Consider the following 13,953-nt stretch of genomic DNA (forward strand, 5'->3'; position numbering starts at 1 on the left):
AGCCAGTCCAAAGCTGTATATCATTCCCTCATACTGTAATGTGGGACTTTCATCAACAATAGTAAGATACAACCGCTCTGCTAATAATTCCTTTGGCTCATCCATGTTTGAATATTTTTTTTGCATTGTCAGCACTATATACTTTACAACTCCAAAGTAATATTCAATTCAGCGCATTAGAATTACTCAGGACAAAAATTACAACTCTGTCTGGATAATATGAATTATATACCTTGATCCTCACCCTCAAAAAAATGAAACTATAAATAGATAAGAAGGAAATACTTTTTGTTGATGTCGACAAAGTTTTAAGGAGATTGTTTTCACTTCTGCAGCTTTAATGAATGTGTTATAAACATCTATGCTACTTTGAAGACCTGTCCAAAAATAAAATATTTTATATTTTACGTTTAAAAGGTTGACAAGCTTGATAGGCTTATCTCTGATTATCTTAATGAATGAATTATCTATTTTTCTTGTTTAAAAAACACAATTAAAAAATAATTATTAATTATAGACTTGATTTGATTTGATAGAATGATTACAGAAACCGTGAATATGACAACAGCTCTAACCGAGAGTCAATAATGGACTTTTGTCATTTTCTATGTTTCCCTCAGTCTAAAAAAATTTAATAAAAAAATAGAATCCATTGCTGTTAAAAGCTGTGGAGAATGATGTGGATGCACGGTTCCCAAAGTCTGCCTACATTTGGCTGATCAGGTCCTCATTCCTTCTCCAGCAGCTTCCTTATTCCCAGCAGCCAAACTCTGAGATTCACATGGAGCGAAACAGAACCAACAAGAGAATATGTCCAACAGAGACTGAGCTAGACCTGATCGTTGTTTGTTTTGTGCATTTTGTTGATTTAATCAAATTTTGTTTAAAACCCATTTGAAATGTTTTGTTTTGTTTTTCCTTTGCACCAGCTCTGCATGTCCATGGTTAAAGATATAGGGATTGTCAGAAGATCAAGTTATTTCCCAGACCATAAACAGCTCACCTGACCAATGGTGTGCGCTCTTTAGTCATGCTATATTGTAGTAGTTCTGCAGAACTTTTACACTAAAATCAATATTTGGTATTAGAACTCAAATTTAGGTTAAACCTAAAAAATAAAACTGATGAGGTATAAATTATTAATATACATTGCTTAATTTGAAATACTTTTAATTCTAGATAACAGTAAGTTTAGTGCAATAATTAAAATGCTATCAGCTTAATAACAATAAATCAATCTTAATCAGTGAAATACAAAGGCCATGGGACTGATTATGAAACGTTTATATACATTTAAATAAAGAAGTTTATCAGCTGATAGAAACACCAACATACAGTGAGTCCCCTTCCCAGCCCTCTGTCCTACCGTTCGTACCTCTGGGCTGCAGTCCGGAGCAGCCGAGCCCCCGTTAAAGTGGTTCTGGGCCAGAAAGAAGGGAGAGTTAGCCATGTCCAGGATGGGGTAGTTCACCAGCACCACTTTACTGAAGTTAAACTTGTAGGTGAACCGCTTCCCTTTGGTTTTGTGCAAAATGCGCTTGTTGTAGTAATACCTGCAGAGAAGGGAGGAGAGAATATTGATGCAGGGATGGATGGAGAGGTGGAAAAGGATAAAGGAAAAAGGAAAAGGAGAGGGAAGGATTATTTTAATGCTCGCATCAAGGTTTTGTGTTTCCTCACTGTAAGCAAGGAATAAGTAAACAGTTTTAGCGCTGTGAGGCAAAGGGCTATGCTGATTTCCCACTGTTTTTAATTCATCTCCTTTCTCAAATCAATTCACATCTCGCTGCCTTTATTCAATACAATATGTTTTTTTAGTGAACTTTTACTCAGCGGATAGAAGACAAAAACCATAAAAAATCAAAATGCAGAATCTATTTGAACTCCTGACATACAGTGCAGCCAAACTATTTCCTTTCATTTCAAGACTATTTTACACTTAAAATAGTTTTGTGAAGCTTTATATGTCAAAAAGTTAGACTTTTCCAGGCTCGGCTTCACAGTTTTTAGTTGAAATGTGAATCTTTTCTGAGGTTCAAGAGTTAAAAACAAAGATTTATATAACAGTTTTTAAATATAAGTATATTTTCTTTTATTAAAGTATACCATATTAAGAAATTATTTGCTATACATTTATATTTTTTAGCTTACATAATAGTAATAAAAAACCAGTTCAGAGTTTGACTTAACCATCAAAAAAGTCAGAATAATTTAGTTTGTTTTCTGCTGGGACAGAAATGTTTCTTGCTTTTCTGCGTCTTCTGTGTTTCTTTCAGAAACAATCTTCTTGTTTGAATGAGAAATAACAAAATAATAATCTAAATCTTTCTTAGATAGGAATAACTATTGCCCAGAGTGTTGAACTCTTGGAAAAATGTTTATCTTCCTCTAATTTTCAGGTTGAGTACATTTATTTATTTTCTTAATTAATTTATTTTATTTTTTATTTTCCAACCAGAAAATAAATAAACAATTCCTACAGATATTAATGTTTTTTATTTATATCTGCCCTTACATTTTTGTAGATTTACAACTTACCAAACTTCAAAATAGGAAAGACAAGAGAACATGCCATTTGAACAAACCAACCTCACTTTAGAGAACTAAATAATATGTATTTCTCAGTCAGAATTTAGGTTATAATATGACTAAACAACAAAACTTATTTTGAATTTGTACTTTAAAAAATGAGCCGTGTTGTCAGAGACTACTATGCATAAGACACTGAGAAGCTGTCATCATTTCCAACAGAGCAGCAGATTAACAAAACAACAGCAATCTCCATGGTAGCGACCTTCGGTGTCTCCCGACGGGCATGTCAAACCTTCGTCATGCCAGTTTCCTTTACCACCCACAGAGGTGTCACTGTGTACTGTGTGCCAGAATGCGGAGCTGATCAGCGGCGGGGGTGCGGGGGGCACGAAGCCATCTGGCTCAGGTAAAGGAGCTGAGAAATCAGGGCTGAAGGCAGGATGTTGGGTGAAAAAAAGCTGCAGACGAGTTATCGCGAGATTCCGACGAATGTTGAAGGAATTCTTTTGTCTCAAACAAATCACAGTCAGAGCGCGAAACACAGCCTCAGCATTAAACATGGATATGAAGCTCCTCATTATGCAAACACACTCGATCAACAAACAGCAGAATGTTCATATCAGCATGTATTCACAGTGGCTGAACCCCAGTGCAATGATGTGTACATGTTTTGCTTTGCGTGGCAATTGTGCCTTGGCCCCTAATTGAGCAATTAAGTGAGGCTAATTAAGAAGGCTAATTGTGGCCCCAGCCAATTCATAACAATTAGACTCTGACGACAGCCCCCATTAACAAGGGGCTAAAGGAAAGCAGAGGGGTGTGGGGGGCGAATTGGGATGGGGTGAAACAAGTCGGGGTGGTGGGCGTTAGCAGAATAAGTCTGTGAGTGATTGAGGGGGTGTAAACTACTCCTCAAATTTGAGCCTGAGTGTTTTCACCATTCCTGGGGAAGTCTGAGCAAATTTCACACTGCGGCTTAATTTTGAAATCCTTATTGAATTTTTTATTTTGCAGCTCAATGGTGAACTTTCCATTAGGATGTCAGCTGATAAGGAGAAATTGCGGGTATTGACGTTCCCCTGGAGAAGTCTCACCTTTATCTTTCTATTTTCACCGACATGAAAAAGATAGGCGTTAAGTGAGGATTAAGCTCGGCGAGAGTAAACAAATAATGTAAACTGAGGGCAGGGAGGGGGGTGGGGGGGGCGATAAACTAATCTGATACAGACGTACCTCAGCGCCCGGCTCAGCTTGTCGTAGTTCATGTGAGGCTTGCACTTCCTAATCCCCCACAGCCGGGCCACCTCATCTGGGTCCTTGATGACAAACTCCCCGTAGTCTCCCTGCCAGGCGATCACACCCTGATACTCCTCCTTCTGCAGCAGCTCCAGGATGAAGTGCCACAGCTGGATCTGCCTGGAACCAGGGCTCGACTCTGGCTTGTAGGCCCAGTCCGGGAAGGCGAACCCTAGGCAGCGAGAGAGAAACAACAAAGAAGGGATAAGGTTAAGGCCTGTCGTTTGTCCCGCTACTCGCTAGGGGGGGATTGCTGTCTGAATGACTGATGAGTGATGGAGCTGAGGGATGATGTGTTTAATATCACAGCACGTGCCTTGAGCAATGTTAGTCTGTGCTAATGCCCTCTAGCCTCAACAGATTGGTCAGTGGGATGATGACAGCTCGCTGGGGGAGATTTGGTTGATGTTGCCCGGGACTGAATTTTAACAGCCAACTGTATGCACATCATAGAGGAGCTCACTTCAGCTGCCAGAGAATCTGGCTGTAAGTAGCCTTGTAAAAACACAAGACAGAGCCAATTACCACCAGAGTCTGCAGCATTGCTGAGGAGGTTTTCAGCAAGATTTTTTTATGATGGTTTTGGTTAATCAAGCATAAATTTACTTGGATGGTTTCCCCTGAATATGCTTTTAAAATTAAATTTTAAAGGAAAAACTTTTTGCCACATAGTATGTGGAGATAACTCGACTGACAGGGATCGGACTCACCTGGCGTCCAAAGAGCGGGCACCGGGGGGAGCAGCAGATCGCTGACGCAGTTGCAGTCCATGCCTCCACAACACCTGAAACAATAAGAGCAATAACCATGCATTTTCTTATATCTTCTGCAAGTAGAAGCAGTCAAACACAAGTGAATATTTACTACTAGTAAAGTTTACGCCAGCCGAGCAGCAACTTTGGTAAAAATCAAGATATTGCGTATGAGGGTCTAGAGAAGCGCCATGAGTTCAAAACGGCACCTCAAATCGATGTGAAATACAGCAAGGTTATGTTTCATATGTCTTCGGTTGAGATAAGGTGTTTGATGGATGTGATCTTGTACAGCCACCCTAGGCTGTGTCTGATGCAATATGGTGGACATCCCTGTAGTGCATTTTAAACCACAGGAATTACAAAGATTTTTTAAAAAGCATCCAAAAAGCCGCTGCAGCACATCACATTTAAAAAAAAATAGTATTTTATACATATATGTTGGAGTTTGGCTTGTTCTATGTGGAGTTTTAAAAGTAGAAAGTGCAAAATAAATTACAAAATATAAAGGGCAGATTAATGCTCTCTAATGACATGTAGGCAGAATGGAGGTGTGGACGATGAGTTCGTGATGACTTAAGAGTTAAAATGCCCATCATAAAAAGAATTCAGAACTTTCACCCAACTTTCAGCTGAAATATGAATTTCAAGCTAAAATATTAACTAAAAAGTAGAACTGCTCTGAGAAAGTCTCTTTAAAATGATAATCTGAACAAAACACAATAAACTTCCAAAAGGACTCAAACTCCTTGAACTATTTTTTTCATTTTGCAACATTATAACTCCAAACTTCAGTGTTTACAATGTATTTTTTTCTTTCTGAGAGATCAACACAAAGGGATACATGATGAGGCTAAAAAATGTTAATAGATTTTTAATTTTAAAGGTTTTACTGGCACTAGTAACCTTTATTTGCAGTAGATTAGGCAAAGAACTAAGGGGGAAGACATGCAGGAATTGAAAGAAAACCTTTAGAGGTTGTAAAAGTCGTGAACCTTATGGCTTATTTCAACCTCCAGTAGAAAGGTCCGACTGAACTAGAGTCATTTTACATAGAAGGATTTTTAAGAATGTCATTCAATAGATGAGCTGGTGGAGATATGCACAAAGAAGCTCACTTTTCTGAAAACTTGGTTTTCTATGGTGAATCTCCCTCAGCTTCACACTTATAAGACTCTCTGTGTCAATCTGTCACACATCTATGATGTTATGTACGTCTAAAACTAATTGTATGGTCTCAGTGACCCTTTGAATGTATGCTAATGAGACTATATTATTCACCTGCAACATTTTGGCACAAATTATGTAATTTAGTAAGTCATTCTGGTTATCCCTCAAAGACAGTTGTTTTAATTGCCACAACTATGGAGGGCCAGAAGACGCATTTTCAGACAACTTGTTAAATGTCGTGAAAAAAGGAAAATACAGAAAAAGATCTGAGATTATCACGAACTGCAGCAATAGTGTTGTAGGACACAAAGTATCTGTGAACAGAAGATGTACAAGGGATCCTCTCCTTTTTAAGGAATGGTGTACTTCATTGATGCTTGTTTTTTGTGATTACTGAGATTAAAAAAGAGCCATCTGGGTTTTCAGGATGTATTCAGAATTAAACAACTGTGAGCCACATGTTGGTCTCCAACCTTCGCTGCCTTACTGAGGAACTTCATGCAACAACTGATGCACCATTTGCTTTATTCAATAAAAAAAAGTCACAAGGGCCAAGAGTACAATCACATGTAGGGTAATCTACAATTTCATAGTAAATTAAAACGTTCTTATTTTCTGTCTTATATTTTTTAATGTTTACATTTTTAGATTGAGACACCCAGAAAGTCAAGGAATGACAAATTTAATCTTGTTTGTTCCTAATCTTTATCTGAAAATGTCAAAAAGATAGGTTGATTGCTTTTATAGAAAAAGAATTGTAGGAGTTTTTAGTTTGATGCAATTATTGAGAAGAAGAAGAAGAAGAAGAAGAAGAAGAAAAAAAAAACCTGATTTGTAAGTATTTGACTTACAAAGATCTCTGGTTGATTGTTTGAGATGCCACCAGAAACAAACCTGTAAGCTTTTGTATATAATTAAGTTAAAATACTTCTCACAAAATTGTGTTAAATGAGAGAAAAATAAATAAAAAATATATATACATCTTGAATAACCATAAAAAAATAACCAAACAAATTATTAAGCAAGAGAAAAATGTCATGAAAGTTTTTGGTAATTCACGTTTGAAATTTCTCATCAGTCATTTTGTTTGATTTGATCTTGTCGATGAACCTCAGTATTTAAAAATTTAAAACACTTCTGAACCATCTTCTTACTCCGTTAATACAATCTTACCGCAACATTTTATTAAATTAGAGAGCGTAATGATAACACCTGCCAAACAAACTCATTTAGATGTCTTCAGGCGGGGGTCGTGGAGGAGGTTTTGTCAAGCGATGGATCAGGTTTGGAAGTTGGTGTTTCATGGGGGTTGTTTTACAAAGGCTCAGATTCAAGAGGCGAACCTGCTGGTGTCTTTAACGCTAGCCTCTCTCCGTTTCGTCTTGTCTCTTCTCTCTCTGCCTCTATTTAATTATGCTCTGTGAATTTTGGATTTTCCCTCCAGCATTGAAATGGAACGTGAATTATTAAGGTGTGTTTGTATAAATTATTATTGCTAACTCCAGGCATTTCTCACTCTCTCTCTATCATCCTCGGCGTCGCTCTCGCCCCGTTTCTGTAGCCCTTGGATCGTGGCCCCTCTCGCCCTTCTTCTGCTCTTCATTCTCCTTGTGTTCAAGCTTGTTTCTTTGTCCGCACCCTTTTTTGCTAATTTTTTTTTTTACTTTCTTGTCGTTCTTTTTGTTGTTTTCGTCTGCACACAGTGTTGCTCTCAGTTTTAAAGTGTTCTAATACCAGCTACTGTATATCTTCACACAAAACGACTTGTCACGTGGCTCGTTTTGCATATGATGTCATGCAATATCCGAAGTCTTATTTTTAACCAACAACATGAGTACTAGTTTCTAATAAACTGTCTCTGAAGGACTCCTTGCTTCAAAGTGCAATCATTACAAAGATGGAAGATTCTTTGTGTCGGAGGTAGTGATCTATAAGTTTCCTCTTCCCTGTGGGCTACAGGTCATCAATACTGCATCATCTCTTTCATTTGCCATATTCACATGGTCTGCAGCATGTATGGACTCGTCTCCTCAGAGGACCATATGCATGTGCTCCTATAAGTTGGGGGGCTCTCTATCTACCTCTCAAACCACCTACGCACCACCTCAGATCCATACCCATCCACTCTCCCCCCCATTTGGCAGCATATCTATACAGGTGACTCCTCCTTTCCTGTTCCCCACCTCCTTTCTATTCACACACCTATCCACTGTCTTACCTTACCTCACTCCCTGCCTTCCCTCCTGCCCCACCCACCTCTTTTTCACTCCTACTCTGTGTGTTTTGCTTCGCCGCAGTAATTTTCCGTTTGATTTCGGAGGTAATGCATTTTTTACAAATCAAAGAGGAAGCCAGGCTGCCCTCTACCTCCTCCTTCTCCTCCTCCTTCTTCTCTCCATCTCTACCTCCCTCTCTCCTTGTTTTCTCCCTGCCCAGTCTCCTGTTCTTGCCCCTGTCGGCCCCCCAGGCCAGAGAGGAGATAAAGGAGCCCCCATCATTTCCTTGTTAGTTTTGATTTGGGCAGCATAGGGCTTTCAAGTTCCCCCTATCACCCCCAGAAACATTATAACTAGCAGCCAAGGGAATACAGTTCCTCATGCACACACGCCCACGCCCACGCACACACACAGTTGCACATGCATACACAGACTGTCAGATGCAGGCCCATTGTAATGGATTGCACAGTCTCAAACAGATTCTGTAAAAATGTGCGAGTATCCAGGTAGCCGACACACGCAAACAGTGAGAGGCAGTGCACAAAAATAAGACATGGAGCCCATAGATATTGACTGAATCAATACTGACACACTAACACACATCTCACTGAGCAGAACGTGAGAATGCACTTTGTTTAATGTGCTGATTGTGAGGAGAGACATACAAAAAGACTCACAAAACACTTTGTTTTGAGCACAGTGGCTGTGGAAACAACAGGTCGAACCAAAAGACCTCTTCCACACAAAAGGTCACCAATAAGCCTGGAGTGGATGACGGATCACTCTCTTAGCAGTGTGACAATATGCACAATAGAGACACAGAGTTACTGTACACAGTCACATCTTGGAAACAAAAAAATAAACAAATCAAACCAATTTTATCCACTCAGTCACGGTGCTCCACATGTTGTGAAGGAGACGCCTGCGCCGGCTTTAACAAACAGATCATTACTGCTCAGGACCCTCCGGTGGGCTGATGAGTCACACACATTCACACTGCTCGCAGCAGAACACTGTGTGCTTGTGACCTGGGAAAACAACAGTTCAAAGGCACACAGAACTTGGAAGATCAAGGTTGAGGGGTCTAATGCTACTTTGTAATTTTGTGCCAGTTTTAAAGAGACCACAAGATGAAGATTAATTAGGAAAACAAGTTAATAATTTTAAATACAGAGTAACTTTAATTTAACTTTTTTGGACTCATTGTTAAGTTCAAATATAAAAGTTCATTGCAATTATTGATGCAAAACCTGCAGCCACATCATGTTAAGTGGTTCAAAGATTTGAGTGGAAATGAACTTTTATTGTGTACTATCCTTGTATCTTCTCTGGTGGGTCTGGTTCCCTTAAAGTGGCAGGGCAGATGAGATAATCTCCACATTGCATAAGTAAATTCACTCATCTAAATGCATGACAGACAACATCTGGTTTAGGCAACAAAGTCAATTAGCTATGTTGATTATAAATATAGAAAGGTTAACCTCTCAGTTTTGGTTGAATTTTAAATATATTTTTTATATATCTTATTCATAAGGATAAACTCTCTTGGGTAACAAAGATATCTAAAGGCACACTAAATCCAGGTCTCATTTACACGTTATAAAAATCAATAATGATTCAATAAAAGAAGAACTGGATAGCTGGGATAATTTAATCCACCTAAAAACATTCCTAAGATGTCTGTCATCATTGAAAGTGGTTGCTCCAAACAGAAGGAAATTTTGTTAAAAATCATTGGCCAAGAAAAGTTTAATAATTATTAGAATCCAAACATGTTGCAATATCCATAGCTGAAAAATGACTCCACACCATGATGCTGCTCCCATCATGATCTAATGTGGAGGTTTATAATCAGTTTACTTAAGACTTGTCTGTGTCAGTATTTTTGTCTGCAAAATGATTTTTATAAAACTTTTCAATAAAGTCTTGATTATTAGAGCCTCAGATGTGTATAAGTTCATTCATCTTGACACCATATACCTTTAAAATAAACAAGAAACTTTTCAAAGAAGTCAAGTCAAGGCAAAACAATTTTCTTTCTTTTGCCTAAATTTGCCAAGACAACCCAACTGTAAAACAAAGATCCAAAGAGGAGGTAAAAATACACATTTGGTGCAAAAACAAAAAGAAAGCTGCAACATGACCAAACGACTACCAATTGTCTCAAAGCCTTGTGCAACTCAGGTCTAAGGTTGTTATAACCTTTAGATATACCGTGCATCTCTTGAACTATTTAAACTGACATTCTAATTGATCTCAAAAGTATATAACTTAAACTGAAACTTGCATTTGAATTGTAGTTAAAAACCCACAATGCAAATTCTGATATCTACAACACCCTAAAATGTTCTTTGACCTCAGACTCTGACACTGATGACAGTTTTTGGGGTCTGTGCATGTTTGGGTCCTTCATAACAGCTGCTGTACTTTGTGCAGCTGAGGTTAGTAGGCCACTGACAAGCATATGAAGGGAAAACATACTGTAACTCTGTTTAGAAATTCTGCAGAGTGACTGGGGTAGAGCAGAGAAAAGGGGGGGCAGTTTGACATTCAGGCAACATTATGTCTCCAGTGCTGTCTAAAGAAAGAAAGAGTGATGGGTCGCGATATAAAAAGATAGAAAACTGTGAGAAGCATGAAGAGTCTGGCCTCTCTTGCTTTCTTTTTCCAAGAGATGAAACGGACTCTGTACATCTGTCTCATCTTCCTCTTTTTTTTTCTTCGGTTGCCCCTGAAAAAGGCCCGACTGAACCCTCTCCCTCTCAATTCCTCTCTCTCGCTTTTCTCCCCTCTCTCTGTTCCTCTCCCTGGTTAGCTCTGACACACTGGTCAGCCTCGGGGTGGAAGAACAGAGGGACTCTGCTATGGGTTTGTTACAGGAGATGGAGAGAAGGAGAGAGGAGATACGAGAAGGGGAGAGACAGAAGACTGAAAGAGGAGGAGGATGATGAGGAGGAGGAAGGGGGTTGTTCAGGGAAAAGGAATAGAAACCGCCTATCCAAACGCAAAAGAAAAAAGTCAATGCTGCAGGTATAGTAGCTTATGGTCCTTCTCATTTGTCCACATTTTTCTAAAAATGTGCAGCAATACTGAAGATGTATGCATCATATAAATATTGAATCATTTATGTATGTTGTACCATTAAGGTTTTCATACTTGGATTGAAAAAAGGTTATTTTTTTAAAACTCCATCTAAATCACAAGCTTCTGAGAGAACCTGTTTCATTTTTTAACAAATAAGAATAAAACATTCATTGGTCAATATAGCTGTAAGTCTACAGACTTCTTTAAAGAAATGTAATCAACAGCAAAAACTCAAATAAACTGAAACCAGATTAAGAACCTCAAATATTTCAAAATACTAAAAAATGACTCCTTTGATTCAATCCTAAATCACCAAAATAGACAGCTTATAGTGTTTCAATAGATAAGTTAATGCTTTTCATTTTTCTATCTTCTAAGCAGAAAAGAGTTTAATCAGTAAAATCAAACAAAAACATTCTGTATGAGTCAAGGTGCTCATCTACCAACTTCTACAGCACCAAAACTTGCACATGATCACTCATTTGTATCATGAATCCATACACCCATCGCACTGTCATATGAAAGGGAGAGGAATCGGTGCAGTTGCTGTAATGGGAACAGGCAGCACTGCAGCTCTGTCAGTGTATTTAACCAAGATGTATAGTTACAGGAGCACCGAAGCTCTCTGCCCGCTCTCCCACAGAGCGCACATTACTCCACACTGCAGGGGCAGAGCTAATACTGAGTCCTTCACACTGAGACGGGCTATCATCTGACAGCACAGCCCAGTCAGAACACCAGCCAGTGAAATTCAGTTTGAAAGATACAGAGCCACAGTGGTTACAGGGATTGCCGATGATTGTCAGTTTGCTGTTATGGCCGCTCCTCTCTTCCATTTGTTTTTTCACTACTCAAAACAGTAAGAAATATAAACAAGAATACATGCCTAAATACCCAGCTCAGTGAAGCTAAAAAGTTTTGCGTATACAGTAACAGTCCTTTTTTGAAAACTTTTCTACCAAAGCGATATATATTTTCTGATAATCTTTTAATGTGATCTTTTTAATGGTCCACAAGGATTTTGTTGGGTCTTTCCTTTGGACAATGGCTGATTTTCCCTTTATTTTCAATTCAGTACCTAATCATTTTCAAAGGATTTGGGTTTTTGTTTGCTTAGCCACTTATCAGTGATCTATGAATCATGGAAGCATCTGATCGACACCAACACTGAACAAATGTTGGGTCCACAATGAGCAAACAACCTCGAAAGGAATCAATTTTACATTGTGTCTTTAGGGGTCTCGTTGTAGCCAAACATAATTTGTTCTAATTTCTATAGACAAAGACTGCAGATGATTGCCTTTGAGAGACATAAATGGTGTTTTAATAACTACAAAAACCAAAAGAGCTCATACACAAATGATTTTTATCAAAAGATTGTCTTACTAAGGTATAATGAGACATCTCGCCACTGATTGGCAGTTTTCTTATGTTTCGTAAACAAGCTTTTAAGACTTACTTTATATGTGGCACTTTTATGTTTACAACAAGCAAACAAAACTTAATGTGATTGTAGAAATTTTTGAAGGGGAAAAATATTATTTTCTCCTTATAAAACTAGATAATGTTTTGTCTTCTTGTAGTCGACATATCAAAAGAAATAAAATACGCAGCTTGGTTGTCAAAACGGGCTTTAACCTACAATTGTCACAAGTGAGCATTAATTTGCTGGTATTGATTTGAGTATGAACACATAAAGGACATCAGGATTTGAGATTTAGTTACAAAAAGAAAAAGTATTCCTTTTTAAAGACTCCTTGAATCTTTAAGTGTTTTGAAAACAATAATGGTCTACAAATTATGAATACTTTATATCACTTTAAAGGTAATTTATATTCTTGAAAGGAAGTCTTTGCTTTAACCCAGGGATCAGAGGGAGATATTTGACCCAATGTCAAAGGAAACTTCCTGACCAAAATTTTAACAAAACTCTGCTACAATGGCAGTGGTTTGCATATGAAGATTTACTTTAAAAGACTAAGAAAGTACAGCAACATACTGGTTTTATAAATAAAATGACACACTGAAGCCGGGTTCAGTGTCTGAATTAGACAATAAATTCATCAGGTAACATTTTTTAATAACTCTTCACAGTTATTAAAAAACACTGGACACTATCTCCTTGTTGAAGCACAGTGGTGGCAAGATAATACTGTGGGTACGTTTTCTATAGGAAAAGCAAACTAAATTGCAGAGTTGATTGGCAGAGCGACCTATCTATCTATCTATCTATCTATCTATCTATCTATCTGTCTGTCTGTCTGTCTGTCTGTCTGTCTGTCTGTCTGTATGTCTGTCTGTCTGTCTGTCTGTCTGTCTGTCTGTCTGAACTCCAATTATTAATATTCCTCACAAGAAGTTAAAGAGCAGGTGCATAGAGATGAGGATTTTGTGTGGAAAGCTGTACATAGTATGACCAATTTAAAGCAAAATCAATGAACCAACTTCCATTTAAAGTCAAATAAAAAAAGAACAAAAAAACTAAAATATGACCTTATGAAAACTATTATTTAGGAAAGGGTACGATTTATAACACAATTTACCTTGTAAAGCAATAAATTGCAACAGTGCGTTACTGAGCTGGTGACTACTGCGCCTTAAATGCCTTGTTAAGCATGCACAGGTAGGTATAGGGTGTAAAATTGGATTCATAAAAGCAAAGGAGGTCATTTAATAACAATGTGACTTCCTGCATTTTTAATTGTTCGAAGAACAATTCAGGAAAATCCCTTTAAAGATTGCTTAAAATTATATATATATATATATATATATATATATATATATATATATATATATATATATATATATATATATATATATATATATATATATATATATATATATATATATATATATATATATATATATATATATATATATAAGTCTTTCAAAAGCCATTTCTA

The 13,953-nt window shown here is 37.6% G+C and overlaps 1 protein-coding gene across 2 annotated transcripts in view; it reads right to left on the minus strand.

Annotated features, from left to right (window-relative positions):
* The window catches only part of erfl1 (Ets2 repressor factor like 1), a 50,352-nt gene that overhangs the window by 5,619 nt on the left and 30,780 nt on the right, over nucleotides 1–13,953 (minus strand). Inside the window, exons 3-5 of one of the 2 annotated variants that reach the window (XM_044116412.1) lie at nucleotides 4,539–4,612; nucleotides 3,766–4,000; nucleotides 1,376–1,553 (exon numbers count right to left, since the gene is read on the minus strand). In XM_044116412.1, coding sequence (XP_043972347.1) covers nucleotides 1,376–1,553; nucleotides 3,766–4,000; nucleotides 4,539–4,599 — 474 coding nt within the window. In that variant the 5' untranslated portion in view covers nucleotides 4,600–4,612. Of the gene's footprint in view, nucleotides 1–1,366; nucleotides 1,554–3,765; nucleotides 4,001–4,538; nucleotides 4,613–13,953 lie in introns of both variants that reach the window. The other variant, XM_044116411.1, reaches the window with a different exon arrangement.

The sequence above is a fragment of the Gambusia affinis genome, linkage group LG05 (assembly GCF_019740435.1).
Source record: "Gambusia affinis linkage group LG05, SWU_Gaff_1.0, whole genome shotgun sequence".
Taxonomy (NCBI): domain Eukaryota; kingdom Metazoa; phylum Chordata; class Actinopteri; order Cyprinodontiformes; family Poeciliidae; genus Gambusia; species Gambusia affinis.